This window comes from Falco punctatus (assembly GCF_963210335.1).
Source record: "Falco punctatus genome assembly, chromosome: 7".
Classification (NCBI taxonomy): Eukaryota; Metazoa; Chordata; class Aves; order Falconiformes; family Falconidae; genus Falco; species Falco punctatus.
The window spans coordinates 9,106,698-9,120,261 of NC_137587.1; the positions used below are offsets into that span (position 1 = coordinate 9,106,698).

The following is a 13,564-nucleotide window of genomic DNA, read 5'->3' on the forward strand; positions in this document are numbered from 1 at the left end:
GCATGTCTAAGTGGTGATAACTGCACACAAGAAAGGCCGGACCTTACCGTAAGTGACCATAAGCAGCAAAAAGTTGGCATTGCGGAGCAGACGGAGGATTGATTGCACGTAGGAATACTCCTCTGTTGGTCTTGACTGGATCAAGGCCTGAGTTCGGCTCGGAGGGTGTGGGGGTTTCTCCTTGAAGACTGAAACCAGACACAAAGCACACCTGTTTGTAGCAGTGCAATCAGGGAGCCTGAGCACACACTGCGGGTAGAGCCATTTGAGGGATGGCAGAGGGGCTAGTAAAACCAAGTCTACAAAACACACCGTCACCCTTAAGTTTTGGTCTCCATGCATGAACTTGTCCACAAACAGGAAGGAATGGGGTCTCTCCAAAAATAACTCCTGCTGCTGGGGAAACACTTGCCTTCAATTAGCTTTTTGTGTAGACAGTGTCTGGCAGCAACAAAGTTGCTGCCAAAATGTTGTGTGGAGTTACAAATGCAAAAGCGGAGTGGGAAAATCCAGCTGGTGAACATGGCCTGGTGCCCTGCAGTGCCCAGTGCCTAGGGAGCCATGACCTATGCCAGGTTTTATTTCAGGCCTGGCAGTTCTTAGGCTGGCCAAGCCATCTGCTGTCCCTAAGCAGCATTAAAGTGGCATGCAGAAATCCCAGTCAAAGGCGATACTGCTGTATCAGGTGCTAGACAGCCACTTCTGTAACTTGTCTATTCCCTGTCCCAGATTCTTTAAAGTCTACATCTGATTCAGCCACCAGGCAACATGAACAAGCTGCCAAGATGTGCCTATTAAAAAAAAAAATTACACAAGTTCAACAGACAAGCTCAGCTCTCCAGTGAGCATGCCAGCATTTCATGTTAAAGATCTGGCTTCCACTTCATGTGTTAAGCAGAGGAACTGTACCTCTGGTGTCCGGCTACTGCTCTTAATGCTTCCTTCTCTCCCATTATAACTGGTAACCTTTTTTTTCTCCTGGGAACAGCTTGTTTCTGTGATGCCATATAACCTGCCCATTTCTCCCTGCCCTTAAGAGTTAGTCAGATCCAAGACATAACCCAAAGCCCAGCACCCTGTTTGCAGGCAAGAGGACTGTGAACCTTTGAAAATTTCTGTTGGCTTTTAAAGGCCATATTCACACCAGTGTTTTATTATGCAGGTAAAGGATGAAATGAACACTTTGGCAGGCTCACTCACAATCTCTTGCACTCCCTTCTGCATTTGCTGTTCATCAAAGGCTTGAAGCAGCAATAAATGATATTGCATGACCCTGTCAGCTGCATGCTAGGACACATCCCCAGGTGACCTCCCCAGCCCATTTCCTAGGACACAGGCCCCTCACACACAGAGGCTGATTTTCCCAGTCCCACGTGGTTCCACGTGCATGCTCCCACCTCCTTACCTATAATGACCAGGATGAATAGGGCTGTGGCCACACCTGCGGTCATGAAGAACATGATGCTGATGTGGTAGGCCAGCTTCTCCACATCCTCCACATTGGGAACCAGAACTGGAGGGACTAGAAAGCCCACAGCAATGCCGAGCTGAGCAGGAGAGAAAGAGGACATGAAGAGGTGTGGCATGGAACCACAACACTGCCACCACCCCACAGCCCAGCCCCCTGATGCCCAGTAAGGTCTCAACTGAGAGTAATCCAATTTCACAACCAAGTTGAAAGTCTTCTTTACCACCCAACAACTGAGAGATAAAAGCCAGCTACCCATTGCAATTACATCAAAAGAAGCACCCCCTTGCACTTGCAACTGTCAGGATATTCAAGGCAACTGTCAGGATATTCGTTCATATTACAATGGAATTGAGCAGAATGAATACCTGCCTCCACCAAGATGAAGGACTTGCTTCCCCTCTCCTCCCACACACATGTATGTTCCTGTCCATACACACATCCCACTCTACCTTGCACCTGCTCTGGTGCTGGCCTGATCAACTGGTAATCCAATTTTGCTCATCAAAAACGGCAGAAAACAAGACCATCAAAACTCACCACGATTCTTTGCTGGGTTAATGAGTTGAACAAATTTATTTTCCAGCCAGACAAGCGCAATGGCGGAGACAGAAACCTGCTCACTCCTAACGAGGGAGATATTAATCTGGTTCAGCCACTCTATGACGCTGTTTCTTAATGAGCCCCCTCCCAAGACAAGGCTCACCCTGTGACCAATAGGTGAACCTAGAAAAACATCAAGGTTGAGAGCAAAGGAAGCACGACGGCACGTACCCTAAACATGAAGATTGTGTAATGGGGCTTGGCAACTGCACCCGGATAAAATGCTTGATCTGAAGGGCTGCACAATGAAACCCCTGCAGCTCTGGCCTCCACTGTGCTAAGAGCCCCACACGTCCAGCTGGGGAGCCCCTGCAGTGGCAGCTGACACTTTAGTGAGGACATTAAGGCTTTTAACTCCACAGCTATTTCTCTAGGATAGTGACAAGGAGCTGCAGCAGCACAGATTTTGCCACACTGATAAATGGGACTGACAGTGGCACAGACCTTCAATGCCACCCTCAAATGGGAGAGGTAAGAAATAGCTACTTTGGTGCTTATGAGCACACCTCATAAAGTGAGTCCCAAAGTGCACTCAGCACATTCATGCATAATCTGAACACAAGGGGAGCCTAAAAAAAAACCACTTCCCTCCACCCCGCTTTGTGTTTCACTGTTTGTGGCTGCATTTTAATCATCATTTGGTTCCCAAGCACCGTGTATTTACCTGTTCCCTGGCCCTGCCCAGCAGTTGCAGCCCTCTCAGGTATCAGAAGAAAAGCCATGCTCAAGCTCAGCTCTTGCTTGCTCTTAATGCTCTGCACACTCACCCCGGTTCAGGGCAAAAGCAATTTTTTGTTTCGCAACACCCTCATTTTTGCTATTTCCTGATTTAAGTCTATGTTCGCTGTTGTGGACAGTGACAAGGCACACACAAGAGCCTCCAATAGATGGAAGGACTGAGAAAGCACCCAAGAGAGATGCCAGATGGCCATGCAGCCATTTTCATCCTTGCCTGAAAAGGAGATTTCCAATCTCTTTTGCAGACTGTACCATTTGCCTGGAGACAGAAAAGCATGAAGAGTACCAGAACAGTGCTAACTGAACCAGTACAGTCTAGCAGCATAGAAAAATCCCACCCACAGTAGTTATTCATGCTACACCAATAGAGCCTCTATAGATCCGCTGCCCTCATCACACTCAGAGAGGTGGTAGGAGAATGCAAAACATGGAACTGAGGATATAGTCAAATTAAGCCCACTGCATTTACTACTTCCATGTAAGAAACATTAGATCAATAGGAATCAATTAGCACCACCACGACCTGTTGTCCCAAGATAATGGACTGGAGAGGATACTGTTTATGCCTCAGTGAGGACTGAACAGCAGCACGACAGCACCACTAACCAGCTGCTGCCCTACAGAAGGATTCTGCAGTGCTTGATGTCTTCGTAGTCCCTGGAAAGGGTCTATTACTCTACAGGTACGGAAAGCAAAGACTAAGAAAGGCAAGGAGCATGCTGCCCATGAACCACAGCCAAGCATGCCAGCATACAGAGTGGAACGACCCAGGAGCCCTGTAACCCAGGCACAAGTGCAGACACGTTGCCTGGGCTGCTTTCCAGCAAAAACTCCTTGTGCTTTCTGCATGCTTTCTCTGTCATATCTCCTCCATGTTTCTGGGATGCCGATGGACTTATTTTGGAAGGTCTACTCACTGGCCAGGATCAAGATCAAATACATTTCAGAACAAATACATTTCAGGTACCATACCTGGTAGATAAAAATCAGCCCTGGAAAACTCTCCACAAATTCCCTCCCTTATGCATCCAGCTGGTGGATTTTTGAGGCAGGAAGAACGCTTATGTTTCAAACAGAGCTATCTGCTAGACTCAGACACCCTATTTAGCTTATGAACAAGTCATTTTCAACCACGTCTGGCCAAACTTCTGTGTCAAACAGTGCCCTCCACTGGGACCTGGAACAGCCTGGGTCCGGATCAGCAACAGGCATCTGTGCCGAGTCCATTCTTGGTGCTGGGACATCAGAGGGAGCCGGTGGGAAGAGTCACCAAGAGATCACAGGTGTGCACCACTAGTTCAGGGCACTGTCAGGAATGAGAACATTCAGGGGTTGGTTATATGGACTGAAGACAGACATAAGTTGTGCTGTCCCAGATAGCAAGTCAGGGACTGAAAGAGCTTAGGAGGAAATTTAAGAGACCATTAGAAGGCTGAACCTTCCTAACACCCACACAGCACAGGCAGCCTCTGACACAGGACTAAACTTGCCAGAGCTCAACTTTGTGCAGATGTGGCCTATCCCCAGCCTCTTGTCACAGTGAGTCACGTCTGCTCTCCTCCTCTGCACTGCCCACTGATCTCTGAGGTTCACTGACTACCAATAAGCACAACTATCAGCTAGCTTAGAGGCTTCAAGCCCTTACCTTCATTAAATTGCATGCCTCCTCCTCCTCTGCCCAAGGGAAAGAAGCCTGCAGCTGCACAGAAAAGGCAACTGCACCAAACAGATGCTCAGAGAGATCACCCCTAGAGGGTGGAAGCCGGTTTGTCTCTGCAGCATGTTTGTTTTGCCCTGCTTGTCACCAAAGTGCAAGCCTGTGGCTCTGGCATGCCTGCTTAGCCCAGGACACAGCCACAGTGGGCTTCACTCCTATCTCCTTATCATTCCCAAAGGTCAAGGGAAAGACTCTCAGCATTGCTCCTTTCCATTCAAGGGAAGAGTCCTACTGGGTCTTACATACCAGGTCTCACACATGCACCTCCACCTTTCACCAAATAAGGTCTATAAATACATACCTCCCTGGAAATTGCTCCTTTGTCTTACCAGCATTTCATTCTTGGAAGAACTGGGCAGGATTCCTGTCCTAGGTGCTTCTTGGCTTCCTGCACTCTGCAATCACATGCTAATTCCACAAGGTGCTGAACCATAGTGAAACAAGAATAAGAAAGGAGAGATTCAGGCTTTATTTAAGTTTCTCCAGGACCAAAGTAAGGATTCCCTTGATGTACCTAGCAGAGAGGGCATTGAGAATCTGTTTTGCAAATTGTTCAGAAATCCTTTACTGGGAAGTCACATAGTCATCACTTACCCAACAGGACACTAACTTACTCAAGCCTTCTTGGAAACTGCTGTTGTCTTTTCAGAAGATCTGAACTATTTCTCTAACCATAAATCAATGTTTTGTACTCTCCTTTCCCCTCCCAAAAAAGGAATCACTTTTATCCATCAGGAGTTTGTTAAACCCTTGAGAAGGACTAGGTGATAGAGGGGAAAAAAACCCCAGCAGTCATAGCAATAAGGAGCTACATTTTGTATTTCAGAGCAACTAATGTTATTCATCCTATGAAAATGAGGCCCCTCGACTTGACTAAAACTGAAGATTTCCTGGAGGATAATCACAGACCCTGGATTGATTATTCATACCATTTTTAGCAACGAAGCCAAGCTCTCAACAACACAATGTGTATTATACAGCGGGTACTTTACCTTTCCCAAGGAGATCTTTAGCCTGGTTCTCAGCAGGCCAGTACCCACATCACCATCAGCCAAACAGACAGCACTGTAACCAGTTAACCAGAAAATTTAAAGATGCCTTAGCAAGGGAAAAATAACTTGTCTCCCTTCATACCTATCACATCATGGCTAGGAAAACATAGCAACGTGAAAACAAGGTTGGTGCTGTAACAGTGTGTGCTACCTTCCTCACAGAGACCATCCATCAGTCATTACAGTTCAGGGTGCAGTCCCTCTCACCAGCATACAAATTAGCATCTCCAACTTTTGTACAGGCAGAAAGGTTTCCAAGACCTATATAGACAAGCTCTAGTTCCCAAAATTTAGCACATCATTCAGCATCCCTACACCTAAAACACACAACACTGTCTTGATGTCCAAGAATCTGTCCTCAGGAGCCAGGCTGCTAGCACTTTATTTCAAGGTGACTTTGGGGTAATTTTTAAACATAATACCAGGGAAGTCAACAACTACAGCAGAGTGCACTGTTCAGATACCTTATTCTTTAAAGGCTGATAAAGAATTGAAGGAGTGCATTTCCTACCTGAATTTTGTCAAGGACCAATCCCAACAACACCACCATATTCAAGATTCAAGCGTATACAGGAACAGGCAACAAAACCAAGAGCAAGTGGCTAATAAGATGGTATAAACATACCTGAAATCTTGAAATGGAAAATGGGATGTCTAATTTAAGTTTAGCTGTTTGAATACGAAGAGTCTGCTGCAGGAAGATAATCGGTGCAGTATCAGCATAAAAATAGTAAATGAATGATCGATGGAGGAGTGGGTCTCCACCTCAAAGAAAGCTAAGAGTCAGCAACAGGAATACAGAAGCCCTATAAAAATCCATAAGTAAGCACAAATATTGACAGAGGAGACCACCAAACCCAGAAGGTCAATTAAAGTGTTAAAAGATAGAAAGAGAGAGGTACTGCAAAGGCAGAAAAATACTACAGTGAGAAATTTCGACAATGCCCTTGCAGGCTAAGCGACAGGGATGATGCAGACACTGCATTTTTTGATTCCATAAATACTCTTTTCTGAGGATAACCTATAAGAGGCAGCACAATTTGTGATTTAGACCTAGAACAGCACAGTGTGACCACAATCAATATTACAGAACAGTTCTGCACTGCACTCAAATTCAGCTTCCTTGCAGCAGCAACAAAAAAACACACCCTCCAAAGCACTATGGCAGTATTTAACTCGCAAGAGGGAGCTGCCTGAAAGGGAAAAAGCTTGTTAAAATGAAATTATTAAACAAAAAAAAAAAAAAGCCAAAGAAATTAAATGCTTGCAAGCGCCATTAAGACTGTAAAGACACTGCATCAGAGGCTCAGTGTAAGCCTAGAGAATATTAGCAAAAGATTTTAGAACAGACTAAAGGAACCACAGCTGGGAGAAAAAAAACAACCAACACACAAAAAAAAAAAAAAAACCCCAACAAAAAACAAACAAACCAAAATAAAAACACCAACCACCATCCAGTTCAAAACCCAGGCATTATTCCTTGAAGCAAAGAAAAAAAGAGAGCAAGCTGGACCAGACTAAAGTAAAACCATTATTAGGCAAAAAAAGGCAGGGGAACAACTTTACAAACTAAGTCAAAACACAGCAAAATCAGGAAGCCTGCCAGAAAGTCTGTAGGGCCAAAAGATGATCACTGTGGAAGGAGAACATTCAAGAAAAAGGGAGAACTATATGAAGTCTTGCACCCGTGTTCATGACACGATATTTATGGGAGATTTCTGCATCAACAGAATCTCTTCGCATGGCAAAAATCTGAAGTGCTATCAGTGGAAGATCTTAATCAATTTATTTCAACTGATTTCATCTATGAGGCGTCAGGACCAGAGGGTATTCCTCCAGGAGTAAAACAGAACAACTCAACAGAAACCCCATGCTGCTCGCTCACAAACACACCAAACGGCTAACTCTGCTGTTACAAATACTGAAATCAGGAGGGAGGAAGGGAAATGTGATGCGAAGTTCCAAGAGGCCCGGTGCAGGCACGAGTGCCAGGAAACCCTGGGGCCAGCAGCATGCTAGTTTGGCCAAATGGACAGGAACTATAGCAATCAAAATATTGACGTTTACGCATCGATAAACACCATGCAACAGGCTTTTCAGACACTATGATTTCAACACAATCTCAGCAAGTTCCCAAGCCAAGACTTCAGAGAGTTAAGAGGACACACTCTTAACTGTCCTTCCCTGAGCACTTTTCACCTGCTCCCAGCAAAGAGAGCCCATTGCTTTTGTCAACACACCATTGGAGTTCCTCTACCTTTCCACTCCCAGAAGAGCGTCTTTTAACACTCATTTTGACCTGAGAATTAAATCTTTCACACACACCACCACCACCCCAGATGAGCCTGGAGAACAGAAATAGAAGAATCTAAAGTACCCACTGCAGACCTCTCTTTGAAGGACATTTGTGAAACTCCACCAAATTCAATGTTTTAAAGCATGAATAAAAAAACAACGCTTCCCTCCTGGCAGCCCTACACTGAGCCACAGACACAGTGCCACTGCCAGAAGTCTTCTGAGGGTCACACCAACCATTTCCCTCCAGGGCCACCCCTCCATTTCTAACAGAGCCTCCTCCACTGCCTCCAAAAGCAGGGGAGCAGAAAGATTCATGTAACTGCTGGAGAGATGCAATACCAGTCTTGAACCATTTACTTACAGAACGCACAATGCTACCTCTAATCCTCAACACCCACATCAACCAAGGAACACAGAGATGAAGAATGCTCTAGAAAACCAGAGGGACTACCATGCTTTGGAAGAAAATGACTGACATCATCATTTTAACAAGTCGGTCCTGCTGTACACACTGATGTCCGTGTTTTCTGACAGATACATCTAAGTCTACAGGGCTTCACATTTTCAAGTTGTTGTTCTCCAGACACAACAGTAAAAGTGGTTTGGGGTTTTGTTTTGTATTTTTTTAATTATACTTGGTTCTAAGATAAGTGGCTTCAGATACAAAGAGCTTAGAAACAAATCCTGTTGAGATTCCCCGAATGAACGATGAGAACTGACCCGACAATATTATCACCAGGGAAGATAAGGTTCTCAGTGAAGAGTAGGAGCCTGCACACTGCAACTGCTGTCCTTCTAGAAACCTCCATCTCCGATCACCACTACCTCAATAGTTTGTCTCTCCAAAAATCTTACAGACAAAATGCACAAGCCAAGTACAGCAACGTCTGTGCTGTTCAGTAACAGCTGAGACTAGATCAGGGTGTCACAAAGCCCACACCAGCTACCCTGTAACGCAAACCAGTGCAAAGATGCAGAACATAACTGGTAGCGGCAAAAGGATACATCTGACAGGTGGGAGGAGAGGGAAGCTGCAGAGTTTGCTCGATCTGAACAATGCACCTCTTGTTGGAGTAAGAAAGTCCTTATGAAGGGGAACAGAAGGGCTCTCCTCACTGCATTGCTGTTACATGTATGAGAGGGGAACTCTGAACCAAGGTCAAAACACACGGGACCCGTGCCAGATGCCTGTCCGACAGTTCTGCCAGCATAATTAAATGCAGCAGACCTGGATTTCCATTCACTCAGGGAACCCCTCTGAGGAGGTACCTATTCCAAAGCCCTGGGCAACACAGCCTCTTCCTCTACTCTTGTCTGCAGGACAAAGCTCTGCCCTGTGGTGCGCCCTCCTTTTCTAACTGTAGGTGCCTCCCACGCTATAACCATGACGTTTTTACAGGAGCAGCTAAACTTTCTGACCCTACAATTCATGTATCGCAATCTGCAGAAAGCAGACAGCCACCCCCTTCTCACACCTTGACTCCTATCATCAGCTTCCCAGTCCTTTGCTATCAGCACAGGTCCCAGCTGCCTTTCTATATAAAATGCTACAGTAGAATTGAAAATACTCAGATGAAGAGCTGTGTAAAGTAGAAGCTGACAGTTCCTACCCAGCGTATTTTTGTATGGATTGCTGTCCAGGACATGCTTCTTCCATACCACTGACAGCAAAACTAAAAGAACCTGTGAAATCCAAATAGTCAGAAAGTCAACATACCTAAATGTTTGGGAACCAGTTTAGTCACCTTTCTTGCAGTGTTTTAAGAAGCAGAAAGGACCCAAGTTGTGAAAGGAAAAATTGTAATCCAGGCCTTGTGACAAGATAAGATAGGGCTTAGGCTCTTTTTTACTCTCCCACTGATGTGGGAGATAATGTATTTTTTCAAACTGCACTTGCACAATTAAAGCTCTTCTGGAAGCAAGGCCAACTCCCTTCCTCAACACACTTCTGCTTCTGTGACATCATCTCATACTGCTTAATATGATGAAAACTACTTCTTCATGCAAGTCATTCAGGGCCTCTCAGCCTTGAATGCACCTTCCCCCAGTTTACTGGGAAAAAAACGCAACGCAGCAAAACAACAGCAGTAGATAAAAGAGTAAAGCTGAAGGGAGGGGTTTCAGCTCTGACAGATACCTCAGCTGCTGCTGGAATCCTCAGTTGGGATGTAACACTTTGGTCAAGGACTAATTACAGTCATCAAACATAGCCATCCCCGAGGGGTCCTGCAGGGGCAAGTGCTGAGGGTGCCACAGAGCAGCCCCTCCCAGCAAAAACACTGCAGCCATTCATTTAACTCCCATGCAACTTCCACAGAACGTAACCCAGAAGCCTACTGCTTCTGTGAGGGAGAAGGGGGAGCTGCCTTTGCTGTACGGCTGGGAAAGGAGCACCAGATAAATGAGTATAAAAAGTTCATTTCAGGCTCCAGTGTCCATTTACAGAAAATTAGGCATTCCTGAGAAAGCCACGTTGCTATTTGGTCAGCACGCCCTCCCACAGTAAGCCATGTCCAGGATCTCGGAGAGCTGGCCACACAGCACTCCTTGTAATCCAACTGCTCTGATGCACCCTGCCCTTCTTTACAGGGGAAAGGATCCAGGGCTGGAGAATGTCAACCATTAACTACTGCCACTACCAGCTTCTCTTGGTTCCTTGCTAAAGTCTTCTCTATTCTAATAGCTAAAACCCTGGGAGATACAGGGCAAAGCTACAGAGGGATGTGAGGCAGACCACCACCTGCCCTATTTCTAACAGGGATCAAATCTCATCTGAAGACTTGGGGAACCTCCAGCAGGGACAGAACAGCCAAAGAGATCTAGAAGTCCACTCGAAGACAGGAAATCCACAGGTTGTGCTCCATTTCTACACCACTTCTTAGGCTTTCAGATGCTGGCTTCCCTGAAGGGCAAAAGGTACAGAACAGTTAGCAGTGAGGCAAATAGCAGCACATGCTCAGCACAAACAGCACAAAACCAATGGCAATTCAGGTACTGCAGACCAGATTATTCAGCAACACCCATCCCACCCACTACCCCACGAAGACTCTTTCCCCCAGTTCACAAGAGGAAAGGACCCATCAGGAGAGAGCACATTTCAGGGTTTATAATCCAGTTTGTCCACTTTAAAAGCCATCATCTAATCACTGCCAGACTGATAGCCCCATCAGTCTGCAGGTAGCACCTCAAAGCTCTGCCTCAGGCTGTCTGTTACGGAAGCCCTAAATGTCTGAAGTCACATGCCAGCTGCATCAGAACAAGGACCAGAACATCAGTACGGTGCTGCATCATTTTTTCCCCAGAGGCAGAGTTTCATATGAAGCTAAAGGCTTCTTTCCTCCCAAACCACACCAACACCCTTCATCAATCCCTGTCAAAAAGTGAAGAGGCAAAACTGCAGCAGAAAGATCATCTAACACACCTGCATCCTCACTCCCAAGCCCATCAGCTGCTTGTTTCTCTTTGTCAGAATGGCACAAGCCAGGAACAAGGTCTCTTTCAATCAAAAATTTACCACCACTGGTGGCAATACAAGGTCATAAACACAGATGTTCTTTCATTGCCCCTGTGCAGCACAGTTACACACTCCCAGTTACTGCATGCCACCCATGTCCCTTGCCCACCAAGCGACAACAGGGAGATACAGCAGTAAGAATGATGCATGAAGACGCATGGCCCAAGCACAGCAGTCCAGCACACACCATGGAAGCTGAAACAGAGAGCTGGTTACCTGGCCACCCAGGCTCCAGTTTATAGATCTCAAAAAGCCATGAGAATTTAACTCGTTATCTAAACATCCCTCACCACCGTGTTAGTGCTGTCATGCCACAGCACCGTGTTTCTTCATCTCCAAAAGACAGAAGAGCAAGTATGTTAAAGGAAGGGCAAGGCCTGCTGCTCCAGCAAGGACATACTCCTGCAAATGCTAGTACGTCAGCATTTCTTCCCGCTGTGGTCCTGTCAGCAGAGAGGACAAGGGGACAGTTTCCCTCCAACACAGAAATCAGAAGCCCGTTTGCTCCAACCCGTCAGGTCTGAACCGTGGCCCTAAACAGGGAACAGCCTGGTGAATCAATACACTAAATGTATGGCCTTACACAAACCGCTCTCTCCTGCCCACCTCTTGTGCATGGGAATTCATGTAGATGCCCGGCACCAAGCTCCTCCACAAGTGACACTACTGAGAATGTAGCGCACACGCTACTACTAACGGCTGTATTTCACAAGCGTGTCAGACATACTCAGCCCAATATTCAAAACACATCTGAAGGACATTAGTGAACTCTCCAAAACACTTCTGGTCCCTTACCCTAGACTTTCAGCCTGAGGAAAAGACCGCATGTAGATTTTTCCTAGTCTTTTAAGCAATGAGATGCTGGTAATATTTTAGTAACACTAACATTTTAATGCCAAATTATCCAACATGCAAGTAAACGTCATTCTACACCTCCCCATAGATGCACAATGAAAAAGAACAGAAAACCCTATGCATCTCCCTTAAAATGGGGAAAAGTAAACTGTCATAAAAACCAGCAGCAGGTAAACAAGAGAATGTGATCTCTTCTTCCACAGGTGTTGATGCTCTTCTCTTCTAGAAGCTCTCCAGCTTTGATTCAGGAGTGCTCAATCTAAGCCTTCTTTGCACTTCAGATACCACAGCCAGCACATGACCAGAAACAAGTGAGGAGAATCTGATAATCTGCTAGGGTTGGTTTGTTTTATAAAAGATATTTCATACCCAGTCTGACAGATTCAATGATTTACTCTCCAGGGCTAACTTTGAACCTGAAGGTTACCATCACTCAGCAAGCAGCAGTGGCATCCTGAGCAGACATCACCCTGGCAGATCCTCGTGAACCAGCAGGCAGGGCTCTCCTCGGGACAGTGCTGCTTAAGTGCTGCCTAAGGCTGAGAGGGTAGGAGCAGAAAGACAGCAAGTGTATCAGAGAAGCAGGGACACTGCCCCACTCCTCCATGTAGCTGGCTGCAGTTCTTGATGTAGAGGGACACTGGTGCTCGGCATTCAATAATCACCGTCATGGTAACAACTCACGACAGAGTTTTCCACCCTGATGACTTGTAACTGACGTGGCAAGGAAAGGAAAACTGTCATACAGTTGCAGAGGAATGAGCATAGGGAATAATTTGCCATACTGGCATACTGCAATTACAAACCCACTATATTATATCCTTTGCTAACATTCCCTAAAACACAGCCTTTAACTGCAGAGTCAGGATAAAAGGATGCCTCTGTTTCTTCACCCCGCTCAACATCAACAGCAAACAAAACAGCTACTTTTCACTCACTGTGATTACGCACCTCAGGACCCTTGACTAAGGGAATGAATAGGTCCTTCCTATGGAGCACACCCTGCCTTAAGCCACTGCCATTTCTGACTTCTCCAATTCTCTAAAATGAAAGTCTGGGCTTACAAAGCCAAGACTATGTACTAAACTGAGGTCTCATTGCCATGTCATTTCAACCCCCAGGGCAGTGTGCAGAGCAAAAGTTCTGCAAAAAAAAAAAAAAAAAAAAAAGTTTGCTTTTCACAACCATTATATTAACCCACTCCTTTTAGGACAATGAGGATACCACATACGGTTGAGTTACTGCACCTAAACAATAAAAAAAAAATCTGACAGCAAAATGCGTAGTTACTTATTTACTCCTAAATCAGCAGAGTGCTC

At 45.7% G+C, this 13,564-nt stretch overlaps 1 protein-coding gene across 5 annotated transcripts in view; it reads right to left on the bottom strand.

Annotated features, from left to right (window-relative positions):
• The window catches only part of FLVCR2 (FLVCR choline and putative heme transporter 2), a 52,681-nt gene that overhangs the window by 26,282 nt on the left and 12,835 nt on the right, over positions 1-13,564 (bottom strand). For all 5 annotated transcript variants that reach the window (XM_080395831.1, XM_080395829.1, XM_080395830.1 and 2 more), the window contains exons 2-3: positions 1,406-1,547; positions 48-188 (exon numbers count right to left, since the gene is read on the bottom strand). In XM_080395831.1, coding sequence (XP_080251957.1) covers positions 48-188; positions 1,406-1,547 — 283 coding nt within the window. The remainder of the gene's footprint in view (positions 1-47; positions 189-1,405; positions 1,548-13,564) is intronic.